The 22202-nt window shown below is 48.7% G+C and overlaps 7 protein-coding genes across 7 annotated transcripts; 3 read left to right on the forward strand and 4 right to left on the reverse strand.

Annotated features, from left to right (window-relative positions):
* Positions 1–115: 115 nt before the first annotated feature.
* On the reverse strand, positions 116–2629 carry FOBCDRAFT_238853 (Sodium/calcium exchanger protein-domain-containing protein; the record flags this gene model as incomplete). Its single annotated transcript, XM_059610235.1, has 5 exons — positions 116–141; positions 196–1025; positions 1076–2049; positions 2230–2243; positions 2521–2629. 5 exons carry the CDS (start codon positions 2627–2629, stop codon positions 116–118), a joined length of 1953 nt encoding a protein of 650 aa, XP_059464661.1.
* A 614-nt stretch (positions 2630–3243) lies between these two features.
* Positions 3244–9581, reverse strand: FOBCDRAFT_220582 (sister chromatid cohesion C-terminus-domain-containing protein). Its single transcript, XM_031179384.3, has 3 exons — positions 9172–9581; positions 8941–9124; positions 3244–8888 (listed from the first exon to the last, which is right to left on the reverse strand). The coding sequence occupies exons 1-3, from the start codon at positions 9314–9316 to the stop codon at positions 3620–3622; spliced, it is 5598 nt and encodes a 1865-aa protein (XP_031045271.2). The 5' UTR covers positions 9317–9581; the 3' UTR covers positions 3244–3619.
* A 265-nt stretch (positions 9582–9846) lies between these two features.
* On the forward strand, positions 9847–10250 carry FOBCDRAFT_132567 (uncharacterized protein; the record flags this gene model as incomplete). The annotated part of the gene is made up of 2 exons (XM_031179383.3): positions 9847–9961; positions 10012–10250. 2 exons carry the CDS (start codon positions 9847–9849, stop codon positions 10248–10250), a joined length of 354 nt encoding a protein of 117 aa, XP_031045270.2.
* A 121-nt stretch (positions 10251–10371) lies between these two features.
* Positions 10372–11415, reverse strand: FOBCDRAFT_131721 (armadillo-type protein; the record flags this gene model as incomplete). The annotated part of the gene is made up of 2 exons (XM_031179382.2): positions 10372–10867; positions 10919–11415. The coding sequence occupies 2 exons, from the start codon at positions 11413–11415 to the stop codon at positions 10372–10374; spliced, it is 993 nt and encodes a 330-aa protein (XP_031045269.2).
* A 764-nt stretch (positions 11416–12179) lies between these two features.
* Positions 12180–13573, forward strand: FOBCDRAFT_220587 (P-loop containing nucleoside triphosphate hydrolase protein). Its single transcript, XM_031179381.3, has one exon. It carries the CDS (start codon positions 12481–12483, stop codon positions 13507–13509), a length of 1029 nt encoding a protein of 342 aa, XP_031045268.1. The 5' UTR covers positions 12180–12480; the 3' UTR covers positions 13510–13573.
* On the reverse strand, positions 13574–14323 carry FOBCDRAFT_158951 (uncharacterized protein). Its single transcript, XM_031179379.3, has 4 exons — positions 14225–14323; positions 14060–14162; positions 13853–13986; positions 13574–13788 (listed from the first exon to the last, which is right to left on the reverse strand). The coding sequence occupies exons 1-4, from the start codon at positions 14225–14227 to the stop codon at positions 13600–13602; spliced, it is 429 nt and encodes a 142-aa protein (XP_031045266.2). The 5' UTR covers positions 14228–14323; the 3' UTR covers positions 13574–13599.
* A 308-nt stretch (positions 14324–14631) lies between these two features.
* Positions 14632–15929, forward strand: FOBCDRAFT_200035 (MoaB/Mog domain-containing protein; the record flags this gene model as incomplete). The annotated part of the gene is made up of 7 exons (XM_059608960.1): positions 14632–14721; positions 14790–14798; positions 14844–14888; positions 14940–15034; positions 15148–15440; positions 15488–15707; positions 15764–15929. 7 exons carry the CDS (start codon positions 14632–14634, stop codon positions 15927–15929), a joined length of 918 nt encoding a protein of 305 aa, XP_059464662.1.
* Between the last annotated feature and the right edge of the window lie 6273 nt (positions 15930–22202).

Genomic DNA, 22202 nt, shown 5'->3' on the forward strand with positions numbered 1-22202 from the left:
GACGATATGCAGAATCGTTGGGGGCAGGAACGGGTAGCCACATATAACCCAAAATGGAAGTATAAACAAAGAGAGAACCCGCAAAAAAATGTACAGAGTTGGAAACAAAGAATGACTACTCGTCTGAGTGTGTTGGGTACCCTATTACGTGGTCAGTAAACATAGTAAAGAAGCATGCTGGGGCTTCAAACTTACACCATGAGCAAACTGCGATGATGGAATAAAGGCAGATGAGAAGCCAACCCTCCAGCCAGTGACTTTTACCGTCTGCGATCAAGTAGTTGACGAGCAAAACAGCCACAAACATAGTTGCAACTTGGAACAAGTCGAAACTCAAGTTCATAGCATCGTTGCCCATTCCCCAGCCGATAATAACCAACAAGGGAATCAAAAAGAGCGCAACCTGCATAGAACTTCCAACGGCCACACCGATGGCCAAATCCATTTTATCCTTGATTGCGACGGTCACGGCTGTGGCGTGCTCGGCTGCGTTACCCACGATAGGCAACAGGATCAGTCCTACAAATTCTTCTGATACACCTCCAGTCTTTGTGACAGCATCGATGGAATCAACCATGAATTCGGCACAGAGAGCGATCAGGACGGTGGCAATTGTCAACGTGGCGATGGCCACCCAGAAGTGTAGCTGAGGCTCTTCCTCCTCATCTTCATCCTCTTCGGCCTTTGGAAGCCTGTGAGGGTTCATAAGCATCTCAGACAAACGCTCATTCTCTTCGCGTCCTGTCATGCCACCGCCAACAAGAGCACCAGGAACCATGATACCTTGTCGGATATCGCCAGCTCCGGCACTTCCACGGGACCAAGGCTTTGCGGCAACCTTCTGGCCTTCCTTGGCGAATGTGCTCTGGTGAGTCTTGAGTTGGAAGAGGAGATAGGCAGCATAAACGATGAGAAGGATCACTGCTGTGCCTCTTGAGAGTCGGGCTACGTTAGCGGGCGGTGTGTCCTTTGCTTGGTCGAAAACCGTTGGCACAATGACTGAGGCGACGGCGAGAGCGAGCATGCTGTGTGAAATCAATTAGCAATCGTCCAACCAGTGTGTGACCGTACTTACCTAGCGGCAGTTTGGGCGACAGTTTCGTTAAAATATTGACTCTCGCGTCGCAAGCCACCGAAAAAGAAACAGAAGCCCAGGACCAGTAGAAGGTTACTTAGAATTGAGCCCACCAGTGAGGTCTGAACGATAATGACTTTTCCATCGACAAGAGCCAGGATAGCCACAATGAGTTCAACGGCGTTTCCAAAGGTCGCATTGATCAGACCACCCAAGACTTCACCCGTTCGCAGAGCGATCTCCTCTGTAGCGAAACTGAGAATAGCGGCTAAGGGTATAATTGCGATAAAATTTACCACGAAGACGGCGATTCGGTTAACGCTATGGATGTAATTGAGAGCGATACCGACTGGGGCGGCAATGAGAAGGATATTGATATATGAGTTGAGAAAGGTTCTCTGAAGTTGGTTTCGGACAGTAAATGGCTCCTTGGGTTCGACCTTGCGGAATATTTTTGTAGACTCTCGTTTCTTGAGTTTTCGCTTTTCTAGATCGATATTGTTGTCTGCTGCAGCTGGGACATCCTCGCGTTTTCTGTTTCGCAATTGATTTTCGTCGCTGACGAGCGAGCGCTGTGAGACGGGGATATCATCGTTCTCCTCAATTGGTGATCCCCCAATGGTCTTCTCTCGGTCATATTCGCCTTCTTTGCTTCTCCTCATCTCTGTCATCGTCTCTGCTGTCGACCACTCTCTGGCTGGTCCACTTCGACCAGGTTCGGTGACAGCGTGTGCCAAGGTCTCGCCAGCTGTCTCCTCTCGTGTGGTTTGTTGTTCCAAGCGGCCGGCGTCAGAAAGAGCGCGTGTTTGACGTTTCCACTCGACGTGACGAAAGGGATTCCAAGACTGATCGGTGCTGGTACGACTCAGAGTATGCGCTTGACGCTTGATGTTGAAGTGGTTGACTGTGGTGGTGTGTGTGAGTAAGCAAGCAAGCAAAATAGCAGTGGCAGATAGCAGATAACGGCAGGAGTTCTAGGGCATGTGGTAGAGAAACTAATGATTGACACTATGGATACGAGAAAAAGTGAAGAAACTGAAAGGGGACCTTACAGGAAGACATCGCCAAGAACTGGGGTCCAAGTTCTTACGTGGGTCAACTGATGCGAATGTTCCGTATGTACCGTAAGTTGGGCTGCGTTGCGTGTCACTCACGGCGCGGCGCGGCACTGTAAAGTATAAAAAAAGAGAGATGGGGATGCCAAGGTTTTGAGAAAAACAGGGACCAAGTTCGCTCGAGGGAGGTGGGCTTGGCCTAGGTTTGATTTTGATGATTTAATTTCAGGTCTTGCTCAATGTTAGATAAGTACCTAGTGAGTGAGGTCACCAGCTTTTGTCTTCCCCTTTATTTCCCTGGAATGGGTTCTACGCTGGCCGGTTATTATGAGCGACACGTCAAGGGGACCTCACAATTGGCAAAAAAACAAGCTCCGTGAAAGGTCTTACTGCGACAGGGAACAAGAGGCCTCCTCCTGTTCTGGAACTCCCCAACTCCTCCAATAAGCTTGATTCTGGTTCCACTGGCATCATTGGCAGCCACAACGCCAACTAACATGACTGAGTGGCTATATTCGTGTCCATGGCCAGGCAGTGATAACCAGCGAGTTACAGTACACGATTCAGGGTTGTGCAGCTGACCACTTCACTGAGCAACAGCCCATTGGCAGGCTGTGTCCGTGGCTCATCAGCTAGTACACGACTTGCAGTTTAATTGAAGAGTCTTTTTCTTGCGGGTCGTCATCAACGACGCGAGAGTTGGTCGTTAATGCTCGCAAGGATTAGGCCTTGCCAAGCCGGCTAACTTTGCCGACCGATCTGCTTATGCCTTGGCGATCTGACTACCGCGACAAGCAATCAAAATTATGTCATCTATGCATGTCTTTTATCCAATTGCCTTGATTCTTGGCACTCACATGGCATATGCATTTCCGTCTTATATCCAGCACTGCTTGTTTTAGACTTTCACTTTTCGCACCGTCGTACAACTTTAACTTGAATAATATACGATAAAACAGTCCCATTTCGAGAAACCGTCGTCATTCCCAAATTAAGGTTAAGACTTCTCTTATTTCTTTCACAATGTAGTGAGCTTGACTACAGTTTCCAAATATGCTTAATTTATGTTTAGTCATTTTTCATGCCAGTCATCACGAGGGAATAAGATCCAGTGGCTATCATAACATTGTCTTTGTATTTAAATGGTCCTAAATGCGCGAGCTTCGCTGATGTGCATTGTATGCTGCGCTTGATCTCTTTCCCGTCCGACCAAAAGATGAGCTATATGGCCTCGTGGCTATAGCTCAGGTATCATCAAATTGCAAAGCCATAATGCTCCAAAACGCCGTTCCTCTTCTCTTGGCTGCCTTTTCACTTCAGAAGTCCAATGTAAGCCTCATCGGCAAAAGCCATTTTCCCGCTCAACGCTTTCTTCGATGCGCCCTCGCGGGCTGACAAACGCCTGTCCCTGCCGCTTTCGTTGCTTGCTTCAGAACAGTCCAAATCTTTTCATAGCCCATGTCCCATTTTGAATTCCATCAATGTCTGCTCAAATCCAGTCTCCATCTCCAAGATCTGCATCCATCTCCGGCTCAGGTAACGGGTTTTTTCGAGGTCGACCCCTTTTTCGTGGCTGGGAGTCAGAACGCGCCCGTTTCTTGCGACCACCAGGAGTATGTCCTCCCTTTCGCTTGCGTCCCCTATCCACAGCAGCTTCGCCTTCTTCATCCTCGTCTGCGCTCGGAGTCGATGGCCCTAAGTCCATCTGTTCGCCGTCATCGGCGACCTTGAACTCCTTGTCAACGTTGAGGAGTTCAACAAGGTCAGTACACTTCCTAACCATTCGCTCTTGATCCTGAAGACCAGCCATATGAGACTCGATCTCGTCCCAGACCTTATCTCCGTGAACCCCTTGGACCTTGACTGGTGTCTTGTTGAGATCCTTGGCCAGTGCTTTGGCCTTACTGTCGTGTCGGCTAGTCCCCATACCGTAAAGTCGGCGCAGATGCGTTCGCGTCTCCCACATTGCGAGTAGAATGATGGATGCCGTTGTGAGCTGACGAAGACGGCTGGGCTCAACGTTGGCTGCAATCGCGAGAGCTGCCGGGGGCTGCCCATCGACAGGTGCCGCTAGAACCATTGACTCGTTCTGAGTTCCGGGGATGCTCGCTGGGGTGTCAGACGCCGATAATTGCAGGGCATCTACGCGGACATTAAAAACTTCTGACTCGATGGCCTGGGCGACTGGAGCGCCTGTGCTCGTCACGATTTTTTCGATCGCATTGACGGTGGTCTGCAACTCTCCAACCGTCTGATATTCGAAGAAGGCCAGATTCTCGGTGATGAATCGTGCAAAGGTCATGTGGGATGGGACTTCCTCGCTTGTATCGAGCTTGACTAGATCAAAGTCTAACTGGCCACAGAGCTTATCTAAAAAGCGCTGCCGATTCTTCATTTTGCTAATCTTCAGCACCTCCATCAAGAAGTGTAATTTGGACTGGAAAGGGTTAGTTGTGGCACCGCGCGTGTCCTCTACTACATCGCGTTGATAGGCAAAGGCCGATTGCACTGCTTTGGCATACTCTCGTTCCAGAACAGTTTCGTGCTTCTCATGCGAATATCGATGCTCGGAGAAAGCCAGTTCTGCAATTCTGCGGTTTGTTGATGTTTCGAGAGTCATCAAGGTGACACAAGTCTCCTTGGGGTGCGTCAGGCCTTGTCGGTTAATGCTGCCGAGAACCTCCGTGGCGAGAAAAGCATGATCACCCTGGCTTGAAACTGCGATTCGGGAAACGTGCTTCAAGAACCTCTGTGAGGTGGCGCTAGCCACATCGTCAAAATTTGTCCCTCCCATAACTGTCAGCTCCCTCTTCTTGCCTGTAGCTGGCGCTTCTGCCGCTGTTTCAGATCGCTTTTCTTCCATGAGAAGAAACTCTCTGATTGATCTTAAGATGAGCACTTCAAGACCAGGTGTCTGCTCTTTGAAAACCTGATCAAACAAGGTGTACAACTTAGGAACAACATAGTTGCGAGGCCATGCTTGGCAAATCAATCCAAGGGCGTCAAGCGCTGACTTGCGGATCTCGAGTGGTTTAGAAGGTGCAGCAAGCGGTATCAGCTTCTCGATGGCGAGCATAGGAACAGTTTCTCCTTTCCAGGTGGGCAACTTCGATTTGAACCAAGTAGTCCATTCGTCAAGCTTGCAATGTTTTGCGATCATGCCAATTAGTAAGCTGTATCCATAGGTAAGCGTGGTAGCCGTCTGGTCGATAGGCCTGGCCTGGATTTGATCGAGTTTCTGAATACTGGAATGTAGAGCAGAAACCAGAGGCGTGTAATTATTGAGTAACCCACAAACAACCTGAGTACAGGCAACCAGATCGTCGAGAGGGTTTCGTTGGTTGACTCTTGTAATAGCTTTGAGCAGGAAGGTGCGTACTTCAGACAGAAACTCGGTATGAACACTGGAAAGAGTGGGTAACACTCGGCGATAAATGATTGTCACATGCCGGAAAGCAGCTAACTCCTCTGGCGTAGAAAAGTTCGCAAGATGTGGTTTTAGGAGGCGTATCTGTTCGAAATTGAACAGTTTTGGATCAGCATTGGCAAATATCGTAAGCACCTGCAGCGCGTCGCGCCCAGACGGAATTGACGGATCATCCGGATCGAGGTTATCGATTAATCCAAACATGTTGGCAACGAGTTTGGTACAGACTGTGAAAGGTCCACCCAGAGACTTGTCCTTTGGTTTCAGAATGGTTCGGAACACCTTGTCAAGCATTTCAGTGACCGTACCGGACTTGACAGTCTGGATAACAAGCGATACGTGCTCGTTGAGTGAAGTTTGGTAAACTGCGGTTCCGTCGTCTTGGTAAAAGGGTGCAAACCAAACCTCCTCTATCATCTGGCGGGCTAGATCGCGGACACCTTCATCTGGATCCTGTACTCGACGCAACAACCCGCTCGCTATCATGCTGCGCAGTGTCTTGCTTGGATTGCGAAGATAGATATCGCGAGTAAGCTTCATTGCACGTTTGCGTACACCGAGGCCATTATCATGGAATCGATTGACAATCATGGGAGTCAATGAAGTCTCAAGACGTGGTCGCATCGTCATGCAGTTACCAAGCAGTCCGAGAGCAGAGTCTCGCACTTGAATTGATGAATCGCCAGCGCATTCCAGGATCAAGTCAATCACGGTATTGTCGGCATCCAAGATTGAGGGATCAGTCTCGAGCACTTGATTCACGCTTTTGAGACTTCGACTTCGGACTGTAGCTTGGTCACTAGCCATAGAGCCAAGAAGAATGTTCAGAATCTTGCTGAAAGCTTCACATAGTGGTGAACGTAGCAAGATGATCGAGTAAGAAAGTTTGGCTTGATTTGTCGATACAGTCTTGATCTTGAACGTGTATTCGTTGACGAGCCATCGCCGATCCTCAACCATCATCCTCAATCGATAAGCCAGACGTCCGAGTTCCTCATCTCGTTCGTCATCTTCATCTGTGTAAGAGTCGTAGCCGACATGTACCTGGGATGCCCAGCCCGTAATGAGAAACGAGATGGCACTTGACAGGTGTGGATCTTCGTCGCTCCTGTTCTGGACATGCTCTAGAACGACCCGATAGGGCCCAGTCCAAGCTACCAGCTGTTCCAAGCGAGTTTTGTGTTCCAGAGCTTGGTTAGCGACATCGGCAAGATATTCTGACAACTCGTCACCGTCAGTCCCATCAGAGGAGCTCGTAAGGCTTTGAACACGAGAACGGAGGCGGGAAATGGCAGCACTCAATCCGCCCAATAGCTCCAGTGCCATGTTTTTCGCCGGGGCGGCAGTCTTGGGTGCTTCGAAAAGCTGGACCATCATGATCATCAGAAGGCGAAGTAACAGTTCAGCTGATGGCCAGTCGGGCGAATCAAGACAAGTAGTAAAATCTTCCACGAAAAGATCAAGAAGATTTCGGTAAGGGGTATCTCCAGATTTGGTTGAGCCGATGGCACGTTTGACGATGAAGCTTATCACATAGGATGCATTGCGCTGCGCCGCATCGGACAACGGAGCGACAGAGATCTCAAGGTCCTTGATAGCAACAGCGTGTTGCTTCGCGCCCTGTACCTCGCTCTTAATCGATGAAACAAATTGTTTTGCAAGTGGTGCGCGATTATCCTCATCGGAGCTTTCTTCTTGCTCGTTATTGGGGTTTTTGTTGAGATTGCGCATCAATTTGCTTCGTGTTCGATTTTTGTTGTTATCAACTCGCCCGGAACTAGCTTGGACCAGCCTCATGATCAAAGCTGACACAGGCTGGATGTTTTTCCCATCAGATAGCTTGAACTGTCGAGCACTTTGCTTACCGACAGGGAGCTTCTCCAGGGATGTGAGAATTTCGTCGATGATGCCTTGGCGTTGCTCAGGTTTGATCAAGAAAATCTGTGAGAGCATGTCCATTGCCACGGACCGAAGCCCGTCAAACTTTTGAACTCCCACGACAGAGTCCTTCTCAAAGTATGCATTCTCCATGAAAATGAGTCGGGAGGCGGTGTATTCCATTGAGTTGATCACTGACTCTGAGAGCTCGATCTTGGTAACAAGCTCTGCTAACAAGGCGAATAACTTCTGGCAAGAGAGGAAAACAGCTGTGATAGACTTCTTATTCTTCGAAAGCAGCTTGAAAATAGCCGATGCAGGTCCGGATGGCCGAAGTTCCACAAGAGGCATGACAATGTCCTCGGTGACCTTTCTGAAGATATCGGCGCATCTCTGGATAACAGATTCTGAATATAACTGCTTGTCTTCTCGTCCGCCCGAGAGAATGCGCAGGCATGTGCGAGCTGACTTCAGCATTGTCTCCACGTCTGAAAGCTGTTGTATCCATACATCAACGGCATCTTCGCCCCAAGTCTCATCGACTCGGATCTCCAGATTCTCAACTTGCTTTAAGCTGGCATCACTCAATCTGATTATTTGAGTCAGATGCTCTACTGGGACACGGTCGAAACATCTTAGAGCAATTGTCTTCTGAATGGCACCATGCATCTTCTGTTGCGAAGAGGCGGTCATAGCAACCTCTTGGTCTGGTGTCAGAGAAACGATTTCGTCTTGTCCGGATCCTTCTCCGAGCATTCGCCCGACCGAGTTGAACACAACGCGTACAAGTTTGTCGAGCGCATGGAGGGCTGCCTCGCTACGTTGACGCTGATCAAGGCTCTCCCCAATCAGATCTGGACTATGAGAATAGGCTTGTTGGCTCTCTTTTCGAACCGATAGGTGATGGGGGTCCTCCGGGCGAGCTTCGACCTCGATGTACTCTTCTCGACAGATATTCGCAGCTGGTAGCTCAATTCGAAACGCCCCATTCTGATTAGCTTCGGTGGTAGCTTGGATAGGGAGCTGAGCTGCTGGGACCGGAGGCTGCGCCATCGGCTGTATTTGCGGTTGCTCATGTTGGACTGGAACAACTGGAAAGTCTTGCTGAGGCGCATCGCTCACGTCAACATAAGTTAAAGGATCAAATTGTCTCTTGGACGGTATCGCAACTTCGATCCTAACGGCGTTTGACTTGTGTGCTTTGGAGTTATGCGCTGGCAAGTTGGACGGTTGTGGCGGATTCGGGGAGTTTATTGAAGATGACCGTTGCTTGGGGGTCGGGTGGCCTGGTGCTTGGCCGTTGACCTGCTTGGCATCAGAAGCCACGGGTTTCGTCGTCTTGAAATAGCCTCCCACTTTATCGAAGACATTTCTCGTGAGCGGCGACAAACCATCAATCAGGCTCTTGTCGGTAGGGGGGGTCAATTTCATTCCTGAAATTGTGGTAAACTTGCTACTCGACAGTCAGATTGTGGTTCATAGTATGCACGGCATAGCTATCATACTAATGTGTTCGTTGACTTGGTTTGATTTCTTGGAGGACATGGTCAACCGCTTGCTTTACGTTGCGCGGCATCTGATTATGGCCCGCTGCTTCCTTATTTAGGTTGTCGAAATCGTGTGTTTGAAATAGGTCAGTCAGAGGGAGCGCAGGGGAGCCTGAGCCTAGAACGGGGTCGGGGATGATGTCTGACGAGAGTTAGGTGAAGATATATCGAGAAGCGGTGATAACTGACCAGAAATGAGAGGAATGGTCGAGGTCTGTGGTGAATAAGGAAGCGCCTCTTGAAGTGTGAACGGACGAGCAATAATACCCTCCTCAGCCCCCGTTTGAGCAAACTGCCCATTTGGGTCCGCCCCATGCTGCTGCGTGTTGTTCATTGTCGCAGGAGAGAAGGCGGCTCATCGCATATCTTGGTTCGAAAGGAAGGAGCAAACGGATACCAGCGCATCGGATCTTGACAGGACAGGGTCAGGTATGAATCAAAAGACACGCTCCAAGCGCGTATGCAAAGGAAATATGTTCTCAGGAAGCATATAGTCGGAGTCGCGGTAAGGTGATTGGGTTGAAAAAGCAACGGAATTAAATGCAGCTAAGCATTGTTACCCGCTTTGCGTGAATGTAAACGACGAGGTCAAAGCCTAGGGAAACCAACATGATCAGCCTCGCGAGCTTTGAACTTTCCTTGGATGTTTTCGAGACAGCTACTGGTCTGTGCGCTCGATGCACCACCACTCAGAGGCTATTCCGTCACGACCCACTCTTGCCTCGTCAGTTTTTCCGGAAGCCCCTTGCAACCTTCCATTTGAGCCTATGATGGCTGGGCCAATTTTTTGTCACTGAATTTGTTCAGCTTGCGCAAGTAGTCGACCAAATTCTCCAATTGTGCAGAACTTACTCACGACTCACAATGGCTGCGATCGGAACTCTCGTCTTTTGTACCGACTGCGGTAATCTGTTGCCTGCAACAAAAGGGACTCAGCGAAATGTTTTGCATTGCGAATGCTGTGGTGCAGAGAATCGAGGTTTGTACGCTTGGTGTGATATTTGGCAAGATCTCTAACAGGTTGTGCAGATACCGGTTCCAAAGTTACCGTTACACAAACAAAACCCTCCGATTTCCCTTCTTTCTTGAGGCAGAAGCTTCAGTCAAGCGTCCAGGCTGTTGAGAAACACAATTTGCAAACCGATAGCACTGTTCATGAAACATGCCCCAAGTGCGGTCGTGAAGAGGTCAAGTATACCAACGTTCAATTGCGCGGTGCAGATGAAGGATCAACGGTCATCTACCTTTGCGATTGCGGCAACTCGTAAGAATCCCGAATCCATCTATTTTAACTAATCTAACACTTGACTTTTAGGTGGCATGAAAACAACTAGACGTAATACTCGACAACGCGAGCGTACTCATAAATCATACAGAAACTCCTGCGGTCTAGGGAATCAAAGCATACTCAGCCTCTCCACCCTTCTCATACTCAGCGATATCCAGCGCAACAATGCAACTCTCTCGAACAACCTTTTCCTTGTCGTGAAGGAACTTTCTTAGGGTAGCTTCGACACCTTCCTCCTCGCCCAGGCTGCCAAGTGCCTCGGCCGCTTCATGTCGAACCATGCTAGCCTCGTTGACGTTGCTCAACGCCTCAGTCAGGGCTGGGATTGAAGCGGGGTGTGAAAGCTGTCCAAACACAAAGGCGATCTCGTGTCGGAAGAGTGCGGACGAGTCGGACAATCCTTTAGCAAGAGCGAGAACGGCGGGGACAGCAGTGGGCAGGTCGGGAGGTGATGCCAGATCTCGGAGAGCAAACATGGCGCGGTAACGGAGGAATAGAGGCAGATTTGTATCCATGAGCTTGTGGCCAAGCTCCTCGACTTCAGCCTTCTGTTCGGATTCGGGCATTGGGGGCGCAGGATCGATAGAGGCAAAATCACTAGACGACAAATGTTAATCAGGGGCAACCCCAATATATCTTTCCACAAACCTAGGGCGCAACTTTTCCTTTCGTCGCTCTTCTGAGTTCTCCCACTCAATGCGCTCGATGGCGATCTCGCATGTCTCGATAATGCTTATGTCCTCCTCTTTGCGATCTCGATACTCGCGGAGTATGTCCAGGTTGTCGGCCCAGCCTAAGGCTCCAAGGGCTTCGGCAGCTTCGTGGCGGCACATTGGGTCCTCCTTCAAATCAGCCAAAACCTGTCGGAGAGGCTTGACAGCAGCGGGGTTGCCTGTCTGGCCGAGACAGTATGCGAGCTCATGCTTGAGCAAGGCCGAAGGTGAGGTGAATCCGGCAGCGATGGCTTCGATGGCCGCGATCCTTGTAGTATTGTCATCCGAGGTGGTCGCAACGTGCTTCAGTGAGAAAAGAGCACGAAAACGGATGGGAAGAGGGGTATCCTCAGAACAGAGGGATTTCCTCAAGCTCAGAACCGTGGAATCGGCGGAGTCGAAGGTCTCTGGTGTATCAGCAGAAGGAGACATTTTGGAATATCGGTTGGAAACAGATCTTGATGTATCGTAGGGTGCTTCTAGATCAGCTCAGAATAAAATCTTCGCGGGGTCCTGAGCTTATCTTATCTCAGACGAAAGTGAAATAACCCCGCCACTGATCAGCTTTTTTTTTTAGGTGTGCCTGTCATGAGTTTTGGGCAGATCGCCGCCTTTAGCCGGTCCGATAACCGGCGCGCTCTCAGCGTGTTGGGTGTAAAAGGGCAGGAAACATTTGAAAGCTTATTGTATTGCTGATGCGACGGTTTTCGGATTGGCCTGCGATCACTAAGGCTTTCATACCAACCTCACTATCAGTGATAGTATTGAACGTTAGTACAGTTTCGTATCATTGAGCCACATCACTGGGAATGATTAGAAATATTGTGTTTTGAGGTTGTTTGTACATAGTACGAAAATGTTAATACTTACTACCAGTAAGTCTTTGGATAAGCATCTGTTGGAAAGGCCCTTCTTTCCGCTATATAAGACATTTTGAGGAGCCTATGGTCCGAACTTATCGAGTTCCCTTTTCAAATTTCCCAGACACTTAACTCGCCCTCATCAACCAAACAAATATGTCTCACTATGTAAAAAATATCATAAGATCATGGAGATCTAGGAGACTCGTATAGTGATCATACCTACCGCAACTTTCTTTGCAGAGCTAATGTTAATATATCGATATATCTATGGATCTTTATCCCTTCACTGTGTCTTGACTCATTGGCATTTGTGATTCCGCGGCGATACTTCACATCGCCGGACGCTTGCTAAGCAACCAATCAACATAGACGCTTAGCACTTACCCTAGGAACAACCACATCGATTATCTTAACCGCGTCAACATTCTTTGGACTCTCTCAAAAATTAATCCAGAAAGATACCAGATCCCAATCGGGAAGAATCTACCCTCACTTCTTTTTCTTTCTTGCTACTCTGTTCCTCGCTATTCAAGACAACCCTAAAATTGCAGGTTTGATACATTATTAAGCTTCGAGCTCACGTTGCCACCTCCGACTCACTTTCCCTCACTTCACGTCACTTCACAAAAAGACAATGGCACCCTCTCTTGAGGCCTCGGAGGCTGTAGACGATGTCCTCGCCAATCCGATCAAGCAGAAGCCACAACTAGTTGCCCCAGAGCCTCAGAACTGTGTTGGCCCCGATTCAGAGCAAGCTGGTAAAGCGGACGCATGCGCCGGGTGTCCAAACCAGGCCATCTGCGCATCAGCGCCCAAAGGACCAGATCCGGATATCCCTATCATCTCGGCGCGCCTGGAGAATGTCAAGCACAAAATCCTAGTACTAAGCGGAAAGGGCGGCGTCGGAAAGAGTACATTTACATCCCTATTGGCACACGCCTTCGCGACAAATCCAGACAGCACCGTGGGTATCATGGACACTGATATCTGTGGACCCAGTATTCCCAAGATGATGGGCGTGGAGGGCGAGACTGTGCATGTCAGCGGTACAGGTTGGTCACCTATCTGGGTCATGGACAACCTCTCTGTCATGAGTATTCAGTTTCTACTGCCCAACCGGGATGACGCTGTCATTTGGCGGGGTCCCAAGAAGAACGGTCTGATCAAGCAATTTCTCAAGGATGTGGAATGGGGTGACCTTGACTTTTTACTTGTCGACACACCACCAGGCACAAGCGATGAGCATCTCAGTGTAAACTCATTCCTGAAGGAGAGTGGGATCGATGGCGCTGTCATGGTCACCACACCGCAGGAGGTCTCACTCCTGGATGTAAGAAAAGAGATCGACTTCTGCCGCAAAGCCGGCATCAGGGTGTTAGGTCTTGCAGAGAACATGAGCGGCTTCGTTTGCCCCAAGTGTTCAACCGAAAGTCAGATCTTTAAGGCAAGCACAGGAGGAGGACGTGCACTGGCTGAAGAGATGGGCATTCCCTTCTTGGGATCAGTGCCCTTGGACCCTAGGATCAGGATGGCATGTGATTACGGAGAGAGTTACTTCGACTCATTCCCAGATAGCCCCGCCTGCATCGCGTTTCAAGGAGTTGTCAAGAATGTTGCGATGCAGTTGGGATTAAACACCCAGGATGTGCTGCCGGATGAGTAGGCAGTTATCTTGAAGTTACGTTTTTATGTAGATCATGATATATGGATTTCGCTGCCACGCCACGTTGCCTTTCTTTTGTGTGATTCTTGATTACTCTGACTTGAGCTTGTCGGGGATTTCTTCCAAATCTTCCGCTGACTCGATATCAATAATTCGTCCGACCTCGGCCGTGTTGCGCATCAGCTCCTTGGCGCCGGCGTAGAGCATTCTGATCTCGGCGTTGCAGGTAACGGGGAGGTAGAAGATAAGTACGTATGGCACAGACAAGCGCCCATCGCCCTATGCTCATATTAACATCATGTCAAGTGTCAAGCATTCCTGACAGTTGTTCGATCAGACATACCATGGTGAGAGGGTAGCTCAGGAGGATGAATCGAGGCGCATGATCGGGGAGGTCATCGCCAATTTCTTCGAGGGAAGTATAAACGGTCTTGTCTTCGTCTTGTCGGATTTCGTAAGTGTTCTTATCGATCAGGTCTACAGGAGGGACGGTTAGCAAGAGAAAGGAGACCTATGACTTTCAAGTCTTATCACAAAGAGACGTACATACAAATAACAGCTTGGGGATCCTTGGCCCGAGAAGTAGTGAGTCTAAACTTGCGGAGGTGGTCCTTTGACTCTTCAGAGAAGGTATACAGTCGCGATTCCGACGCCTAAAAGCAGGATGTCAGCGGGCGAACTGGGGATGGAGAGGAGGTCGTGTGCGTGGATGTACCATTGTGAAGCTTTGTTTGACTTTGCTAATAGGTAAAGCCCCCTTTGTAGCTGTTTTAAAGCTGTGTCTGATACCTCAACTCTGTTTAGCAGTTATCAGACGAGTTAAGTTGGTGCAGCCCAATGCCCCGCCAAAGGGTAGGTAGCTGTTGACTTGACCCCACATTGTCCCGCCATTGTCTAGCGTAGCGAGTTAACGTCATCTACAGGCTTTTGAAATCGAGACAGCATTGGATCAATAAAGGGAGAACTTGCATATTTACCCTGCTATCTGCCTATCACCTGATCCTCAAGCTCTCTTATTGCATCTGCCCTTGGCCATCCATGTTCTCACGCATCTCTCAGGTAACCCGGCATCTTTCAGCTCCCGTTGTTGGCAACACCAGACGATTCGCCCTAGGAAGAATCATGGCTCCTATATCGGCAGATGAGCGCAACTCGCGCACCATTTCTACAGCCGCCTGTTTGATCATCGGTGACGAAGTTCTGGGCGGAAAGGTATAGTTCTTTGAACACATCTTACTGTCTGTGTAACCGAATGGGGGTAACTGACACCATCAACGTAGACAGTTGATGTGAGTAATTGAAGTATGGGCTAGATATTGTATTAATCGAGATAGACCAACTCTGCCTATTTCGCCAAATGGTGCTTTAACCTCGGAATTGTAGGTCTGACCACGGGTAGCTATGCATGCGCGGATGCTGAATAGATATAGAACCTCAAGCGCATCGAGGTGATTGAGGACGATGAAGGCGAAATTGTTGAGGCTGTTCAGAGAATGAGTGACCGTTATGACTTTGTTGTTACTAGGTAAGTCCTTCGGCGACACTACGTGGAGATTGAATAGCTAATATGAATCAGTGGTGGGATCGGGCCTACGTGAGGATTCACTACCCTCATTTCTACACATACTAATATCTTAGACACGACGACATTACCTACCAATCGATCGCCAAGGCCTTTAACCTGCCTCTCAAACTACACCAAGAAACCTTTGACAAGATGAAACTGATGTCAAAGGTTCATCCCAATCAACCCAAGTTTGATTGGGATGTCGACTCGCCAGCAAGAAGGGCAAAACTTCGCATGGCTGAGTTGCCAATTGATGAATCTCGGGACCTTAAGAAGCAAGCTCTCTTCCCTCATGATGATCTTTGGGTTCCCGTATCAGTCGTGAACGGAAACATCCATATCTTGCCGGGTATCCCTAGACTTTGTATGCCATTTCCCGAGCGCCGCTTACTATCTGCTAACCGGGAACAGTTCAGAGACTTCTTGAGGGGCTGAAACCTCACATTCTCCCACGTCTCAGCGACCCTGAGGGGAAGGGTACGCATAGAGTGCTGTTCTCTACGCCTCTTCCCGAGAGTGGTGTTGCCGATTATCTCACAACCTTGGCTGCCAAAGTTGGGCCCAAGGGTGTCAAGGTCGGAAGTTATCCTCGCTGGGGCAAGAAAAACAACACGGTCACACTTGTTGGACGGTTAGCAGGGAACATTACCAAATGCTAAAGTGATAAATATGCTGACACAAATATAGGGATTTGGACTATCTTGAGAGTCTCGTTGATGAAGTCCAAGCTGGCATACAGGGTCTGCGAGTTGATGCTGAGAGTGACGGAGAAGAAGACCCGAAGCAGATTAAGAAGCAGGCGACCGAAGACGCGGACAAGGACACCGCGGAGCAAGTTGTTGAGAAGCCTTGATGTATCTTGATAGCTGGGATCCTTGGATATTTGGAAGTCCACAACGTATGGTGGCGGGTTGTAGTTGCGCTGATCACAGTAACATCCGTTGGAACTGTGTAAAGAGTTGCCATTGGCTAGATTGCATGTTTCGTGAATATCCTTGAATATATGTAGACAAGTGTTATAGAATGTTCGGAGTTGCAATCTGATACCGGCGCACGGGCTTGAAACTTTCGGTGATTCAACGGTCAAAACCTGATCATCTCGTCGATCATGGCGCTCTTTATTCAGACGAGCTGCACAGGTTGCATTCTTGACCAGCAGGTATCTCAGAGCGATCTAACGTATATGAAATCTGGTACCTGTGCATCGATTTTGCTGCACAATTACCTGTATAGGTACTTGACAAATTTTGAATCGCCTGTGGATTCAGCACTTGCGGCCAACACATGTCGTGCATTCTGGTACAAAGCAAAGGTGTTGAATCTTTGTTGTATCATACTGACTTTAGGGTTGGCAACCGAGATAAGACAATGGAGCAGAGTTGAGTCTCATCTCCGACGCCCTGAGGGGCCGTAACGTAGTATCGGCGTTGAACAACTTGACTTGCCAATGTCATGTTATCATACGATTTTAAGTAACAAGAGGGGTCAGTGGTTTGTTGTGTTGCAGATCAACGCGTGAACATCGACATCGATGAGACGCATCCGCGTGGAAGGCTAGAGAGGGACTCGTACTTATGTGATGGCACGCTGTATTCGGAAGCTGACTCGAGGCTCTTTCCTATAAGGAACCTGGGGTGTGATGAAGACCAGGGGTATGAACAACGAGGATGGTGGAGGTGGAGTCGATAAATTGTCTTAGGCACATCGTAGCGGCGATAGCAAGGCTCGTGACATGATCGGCGCCGAGATCAGAGGTTAGACCTTGAACAAACCCACGACACCTGAGGGGGAGATTGAAAGATGTCGTGATGTGCGCTTGGCATAGAACTAAGCCAGAGTGTAATCTGCCGAAAAGGGGCTGTTGCTAGGACGAGTCCTGGAGACATATCGAAGTGGATCACAACCTGGAACTGGTGGAGACGGGCGCAAACACAAATGCAAAAGACGTCATTTCGTTCTAGAAGCTGACTATAGAAGTTGTTGGAGATCATTCACATTCAACTTGATTGCATTGATATTGCGTGTGGTTGCATTCGGCCGAAAGGGTCAAGAAGCGGAAAATCAAATGACACAAGCGAAGATACTTTGAATTAATGATTGACAGCATGTCAGTAGAATTGATCACGAAGAGCTGAGGGTAGATAGACTTGTGCCGTTGTTTTATGAGTTTTTGAAGATGTTGATAAACTTCCTTGTAACCTCAAGCTCTCCTTAAACTACAGGATCACGTGCCTGCTGCAGCGCTGACAGAAGCCCCACATGCTTACCCCACATAGAAGTCCCATCGAGCCGCAATATCACAGCTACTTCTTTCTATCGTCAAGCATCCTCCTCTTCAACGTCGCGCTTCCATGCTACAAAGGGATATTTTGCCCCCTGCAAAGTCTCGTAAGCTTTTCTGCTCGTAGAAAAGACTGAAATTCATGTGAGAAATTCGGAGCATCTTTCCAAACGCTGCCAGTCTTTTGAGAATGGTAGCATACAGCAGTCGCTCGCTTTACGAAGAGAGTGGACGTATCTACCCCTGAGGGTTCAGCGCCAATCGGTGCTCGCAATATAGGTAGGTATCAGAAATGACAGGGTCTGGCGAGTTGGTTCGCCCTTCCTATTAGATTCCTATGGGAAGCCGTTACGGAGACTGTGGGAGACTACGGTTGAATACTGGAGTGCGATGTGCGACGTGGTTACGGCCATAGCTCAATTCCGATCATTCTCTGGAGGACGATGCTTCACCTTTCTTTCTCAGGTACGTTGTTGCTACTCCTGGTTCTTCTAGGGCGAAGAATACTACTTACAATGACATATTGTGGCCCTAGGGAAGAGCCGTAGCGGACCCTACAGGCATAGTCGGAATCGGTTGCCAGACATGCCCGCTGTCAAAACTCGCGAACCATAGTCAGTTAACCGACGCGTGGGCTTCAGACTGACACTGAACAGTTCGTCAAAGTTTCGGTAAAGGGCTCGTTTGAGAGCTTTGTTCGTCTAACCATTATCCTAACCCGTTTGCTTGACCGAAGCCCTATCCTAACATGCGAGCTTGGCCTTCAGCTCCTGGCTCATTAAGTAGGTTGCTGGCAGAGCATAGTTTTCTTTCTATCATGTGTTATTATTCGAGTCTGTGATTGGTTTTGTAGATTCATCACGTTTTATGAACGGATTATTGAAACTTCTATCTGAGGTCGGGAACCAACCCCCACCCAGACTCAAGTGACCAGACACCGACATACAGAATTTCCTTAGCAATTGCTCCAGGCCTCATGCCTAATGCTTTGTCTTGATCTGTTCCCGTCACATCTTACTCGACGTAAACCCCAGTCATCACAGGCTGTATTAGTGAAAATTTCTTAGCCCGGGATGATCTTCGGAGTGATAAGAGGGCTCGGCTTGATGAACTCGGCTGAAGCTATCGCTGCATCAAATCTAGTTCCTCATATCACTTAACAGAACCCTTATGTAATGTCTTGAGAGGGGCAGTTATCTAGGATCTATATCATAGTGATCAGATTGGGTTATCGACCTAGTCACGCCACGCATCGATCAACCCCCACCCGGCATTGATCCTGTTGACACACCGTCACATCTTCAACAGCCTCAAACGCGCCAACGCTAGTAGTGCAGCGTGCTGGAAGGGTGTTGTGGTTCATCTGGCGAAAGCGGCTGGTCGCTACAACGTCGAGTGGTTATACATTGGAGGATGAAAAGAACAAAAACCATGAGCGTAGTGAAACGTTTGTCCTGCAGGCACTAAGACATTTCCACGATTTAGGTGCAGGCTAGGGAGCAAAGCTGTGAATAGGGTCAGCTCATGGTTTGATTGCTGAATTCAGACTAAACGTTACAGGAGTCAATGTCTTTGGTTTTTTTAATTGTTCAATAATACCGGCGCATCTTCAACCTGAGACCAACGATATATGATTTATCATGATAGTGTACGTACTGCGTATAGTGTGAGTTCCACCAGACAAAACATCGTACATCGTCATCACAGCAGATTTTGGTGAAGTCGAGCACCACTCCTACCACCCTGCACGTTAGATACCATGACCCTGGGCTTGGACTCTGAACTAACCGACTTGAGATCAAGAGCATCGGAGCTTGTTAACTTGTCACCCCATTCATTCCCCAGGTCCAGGGGCTCACCGATGGGACGGGGGACCTGGAAAGTGAGTAAGGGGTGAGGAACGTTGATCTGCATTAGATCGAGACACGAGAGAATGACTATCAGACTATGTAGTATGGATAATGGACTCACGCCAATGTCATCATTGGTGCGTTGATATGAAAAAGGGTTGCTTCCTTCTGTGAAGAAACTTGTTGCTGGTTGAAACATGACAAGGCACGGCTTATTCTTTGAAGGTGCTAGCGCTTGGGCATGGGATTGGACGTAATTGGTGTGACAGCGACCGTCTAGACGGCCAATTCGAGTGATGAGTTGATATCTGGGCGCGAAATGGTGAAAGTGGTTACTCAGTCTCAACCATCTACACCCGTGCAATAAGAATGCAGACTCTGTTATAAGAGGGACCTGCCAAGGCTTGTATGACCAAATGAAAGATGCTGGTGACGAACAGGACTAGCCATTCAGTCAATGTGTGAGAACGGCGCCCTGGCCGTATTGAAAGAAGTATGAGGCCTATCCTGAAAGGATATGTTTCATATCGCGATGCGTATGGCTCAAACAAAAGTTTCTCCAAATAACGAAAGCCAAAGGATCACCTCGTGTACTCCTGAACTTGATGAACATAGACACATTAGATGTATACACTATAAAAGACAAGAACCCACAAACAACAGCCATCAATAACAAGTAGTAGAGTTGAAATGAGCAATTAGAATCGAAAAGGACCATGCAGGATCATGCGACATGTTTAATGCTACGGAAATAACATCGTTATCCAGTATATTCCAAGGATGGTTGTTATTCTGAAGCCGGGCTCTATTATTCGACTAGATTGTAAATCGATATAAGTATGTTTCGTCTGATATGGTTTATAGGTTGTGGAATAATGTCTAGATTACTTCAAGGAACAAAAGATGGAGAAGACACCCATCACAATTATCAACGGTACATAATGTGTATGGATGGTCGGCCTCATTTACATGGCTCGACCGAAAAGGCCGGGGTTACGGCGCCGGTGTATCTCGGGGGTGTTCCGCCGTCCATTCTCCTGCCTTAGCGAGTAAGACGATGGGGTAAGAAGAACGGCTAATTTGTTCTATAAATCGTAGCTTAAAAAGAAGCGCGGAACAACTTTTAGACTTGACATATCACAACCAAGGATGAGGCGTGCCCTGGGTAGCCGTTAAGGATCTGCACCCTCGCTTGCTGTTGCTGGTCAGTGACCGGTAGCTCGGTGTTGTGATGAATCAAGCCCAGGTGAAGAGACGGCTCCAGAACAGAGAGAGACCCTTGGCCTGGTAAGCAAATTATTACATTCAGGGACTTTAATCCATTGCCCCTATTCCACCCACTTCTGCTGCCACCCCTCATCGGTCTACAGCCTGCACGGTGGGAGGAGTGTGATCTTGATATAAGGAACGGGTACGGACACTTCGTTTGTGGTATTGGAGGCCATCGCTTCATCAATTATAGTATATGCATCTGCTGTGGGAACACAAGCACGCGGATACGGTGAGGAATTGCTGCAGCGAAACGTGCAGGACAAGGCACAATCAACTGCATATCACGTTACGGTGTGCTTACGATTGGTAGAGCAGACGCAGCCAGCCGCTGCCCTTGCAGAACTGCGTGGAGGAGGCCAGCAACAGGGAGCAACAAGGCCAATTGTTAACCAGCGACAGCTGGTGCTTTTACTGCTCAACAGCAACTGCAAAGCCAAGCACAAGCACAAGCAAGGGTCCCCATGTCTTGGCCCACACCCGACTCGTTAAGTCGGGCTTCACACGCACGCCCCTACCCATCCATTACCAACCTCGTGTGCCTGTCCAGTGGAAGAGCTGCTGGAAGGTCGCTGAAAATCGGTTACTGGCAGCCCGCTGGGGCCAAAAAATTCAACGTTGAATCGTTGCTGCAGGCATGATCAGTCCAACCCAATGTCTCTCACCATCATTAGTCGATAAAGATACGGAGGCGCCCGAATGGCAAGGAAAAATTCTTCTCTTTATTACTACAAAGCTTTTCTTTCTTGCCTCATTACGAAACTTTGCCTGCCGCCGCGTTAAAGTTGGCAAATAACAAGAGCAAGACAAGGGCCCGTCCAGCTCTGTTCATTCTGTTGAACCAGTACTAGCCACTACATACAGTAACTAAATCCCGCTCCCCGGGCGGTTGGTTTTGCAGCCACTCTTGTTGTGACATTGTTAATGCTTCTCTTTGCGTAATTCCCTTTGGAATAGAGGCTTCAATCAAGTGGCGTGGTCCGGGGCGCCCCTGGGCGTTGTGGTAGGGCTGCAAGAGAGCAAATGATAGGTTCATCCTGTGATTCCCTTCACTAGTTGACAGTGAATATTTTCTCCTATGCCATAAACGGGCATTTCTAGATTCCGTAGAACATATCCCGATGCTTTATTACTAACCAGCAGCCAAACACAACCACAAGCTTGCCGCCTCTAACAATGCTATGGATTGGATGTACCTCTATCTGAATATCGTCACTCCACTACGCACACTCTAGAGGCTGGGCTTTATCGACCCTAGCCTAGCCACCAATCCGGCCATCGGGTGTTCCCCTCCAAAGGTCTAGATACATATCCACTGACAGGACGGGAACGGGTAGCCTCCAGTGATCCCTCCCTCTATTCATTCTAGTTATCTATCTCAGCGCTCGGGAGCGCCCAGAGACATTGACCACCTGGAAAGCCGTGGGGCAGGTGATGGCGATGGTGCTGTGGTGTTAGTGTTGGTGTCGGTATTCTGGGTGCGCACTGAGCGCTTTATGAGCAGGAGTGATACTCAGTTGTCAATTGGGACAAGGCCAGCCTGGCCATGAGAAACCTGTTCCCGTCTGTTCCTTTCTTCATCTCCAAGTCTCTGGGCTTGGAGATTGATTCTGAAGTCTCTGTTTGTCGTTGTGTATCGGATACTTGCCTCTCTACAAGTCAAAAAAAAAAAAAGAAAAAAAAAAGAAAAAGAAAAAGAAAAAGAAAAAGAAAAAGAAAAAGAAGA

Source organism: Fusarium oxysporum, chromosome IV (assembly GCF_013085055.1).
Source record: "Fusarium oxysporum Fo47 chromosome IV, complete sequence".
Taxonomy (NCBI): domain Eukaryota; kingdom Fungi; phylum Ascomycota; class Sordariomycetes; order Hypocreales; family Nectriaceae; genus Fusarium; species Fusarium oxysporum.

Bases quoted from the DNA above. Each gene is read 5' to 3' on its own strand.
- FOBCDRAFT_158951 (XM_031179379.3), bottom strand. The intron at 13,987-14,059 runs GTATGTACGTCT...TCCCTCCTGTAG, and splicing joins GGATCCCCAAGCTGTTATTT to ACCTGATCGATAAGAACACT. The intron at 13,789-13,852 runs GTATGTCTGATC...ATATGAGCATAG, and splicing joins TGAGCTACCCTCTCACCATG to GGCGATGGGCGCTTGTCTGT.
- FOBCDRAFT_220587 (XM_031179381.3), top strand. From the start codon at position 12,481: ATGGCACCCTCTCTTGAGGCCTCGGAGGCTGTAGACGATGTCCTCGCC.
- FOBCDRAFT_220582 (XM_031179384.3), bottom strand. From the start codon at position 9,316: ATGAACAACACGCAGCAGCATGGGGCGGACCCAAATGGGCAGTTTGCT. The intron at 9,125-9,171 runs GTCAGTTATCAC...AACTCTCGTCAG, and splicing joins GACCATTCCTCTCATTTCTG to ACATCATCCCCGACCCCGTT. The intron at 8,889-8,940 runs GTATGATAGCTA...ACTGTCGAGTAG, and splicing joins CCAAGTCAACGAACACATTA to CAAGTTTACCACAATTTCAG.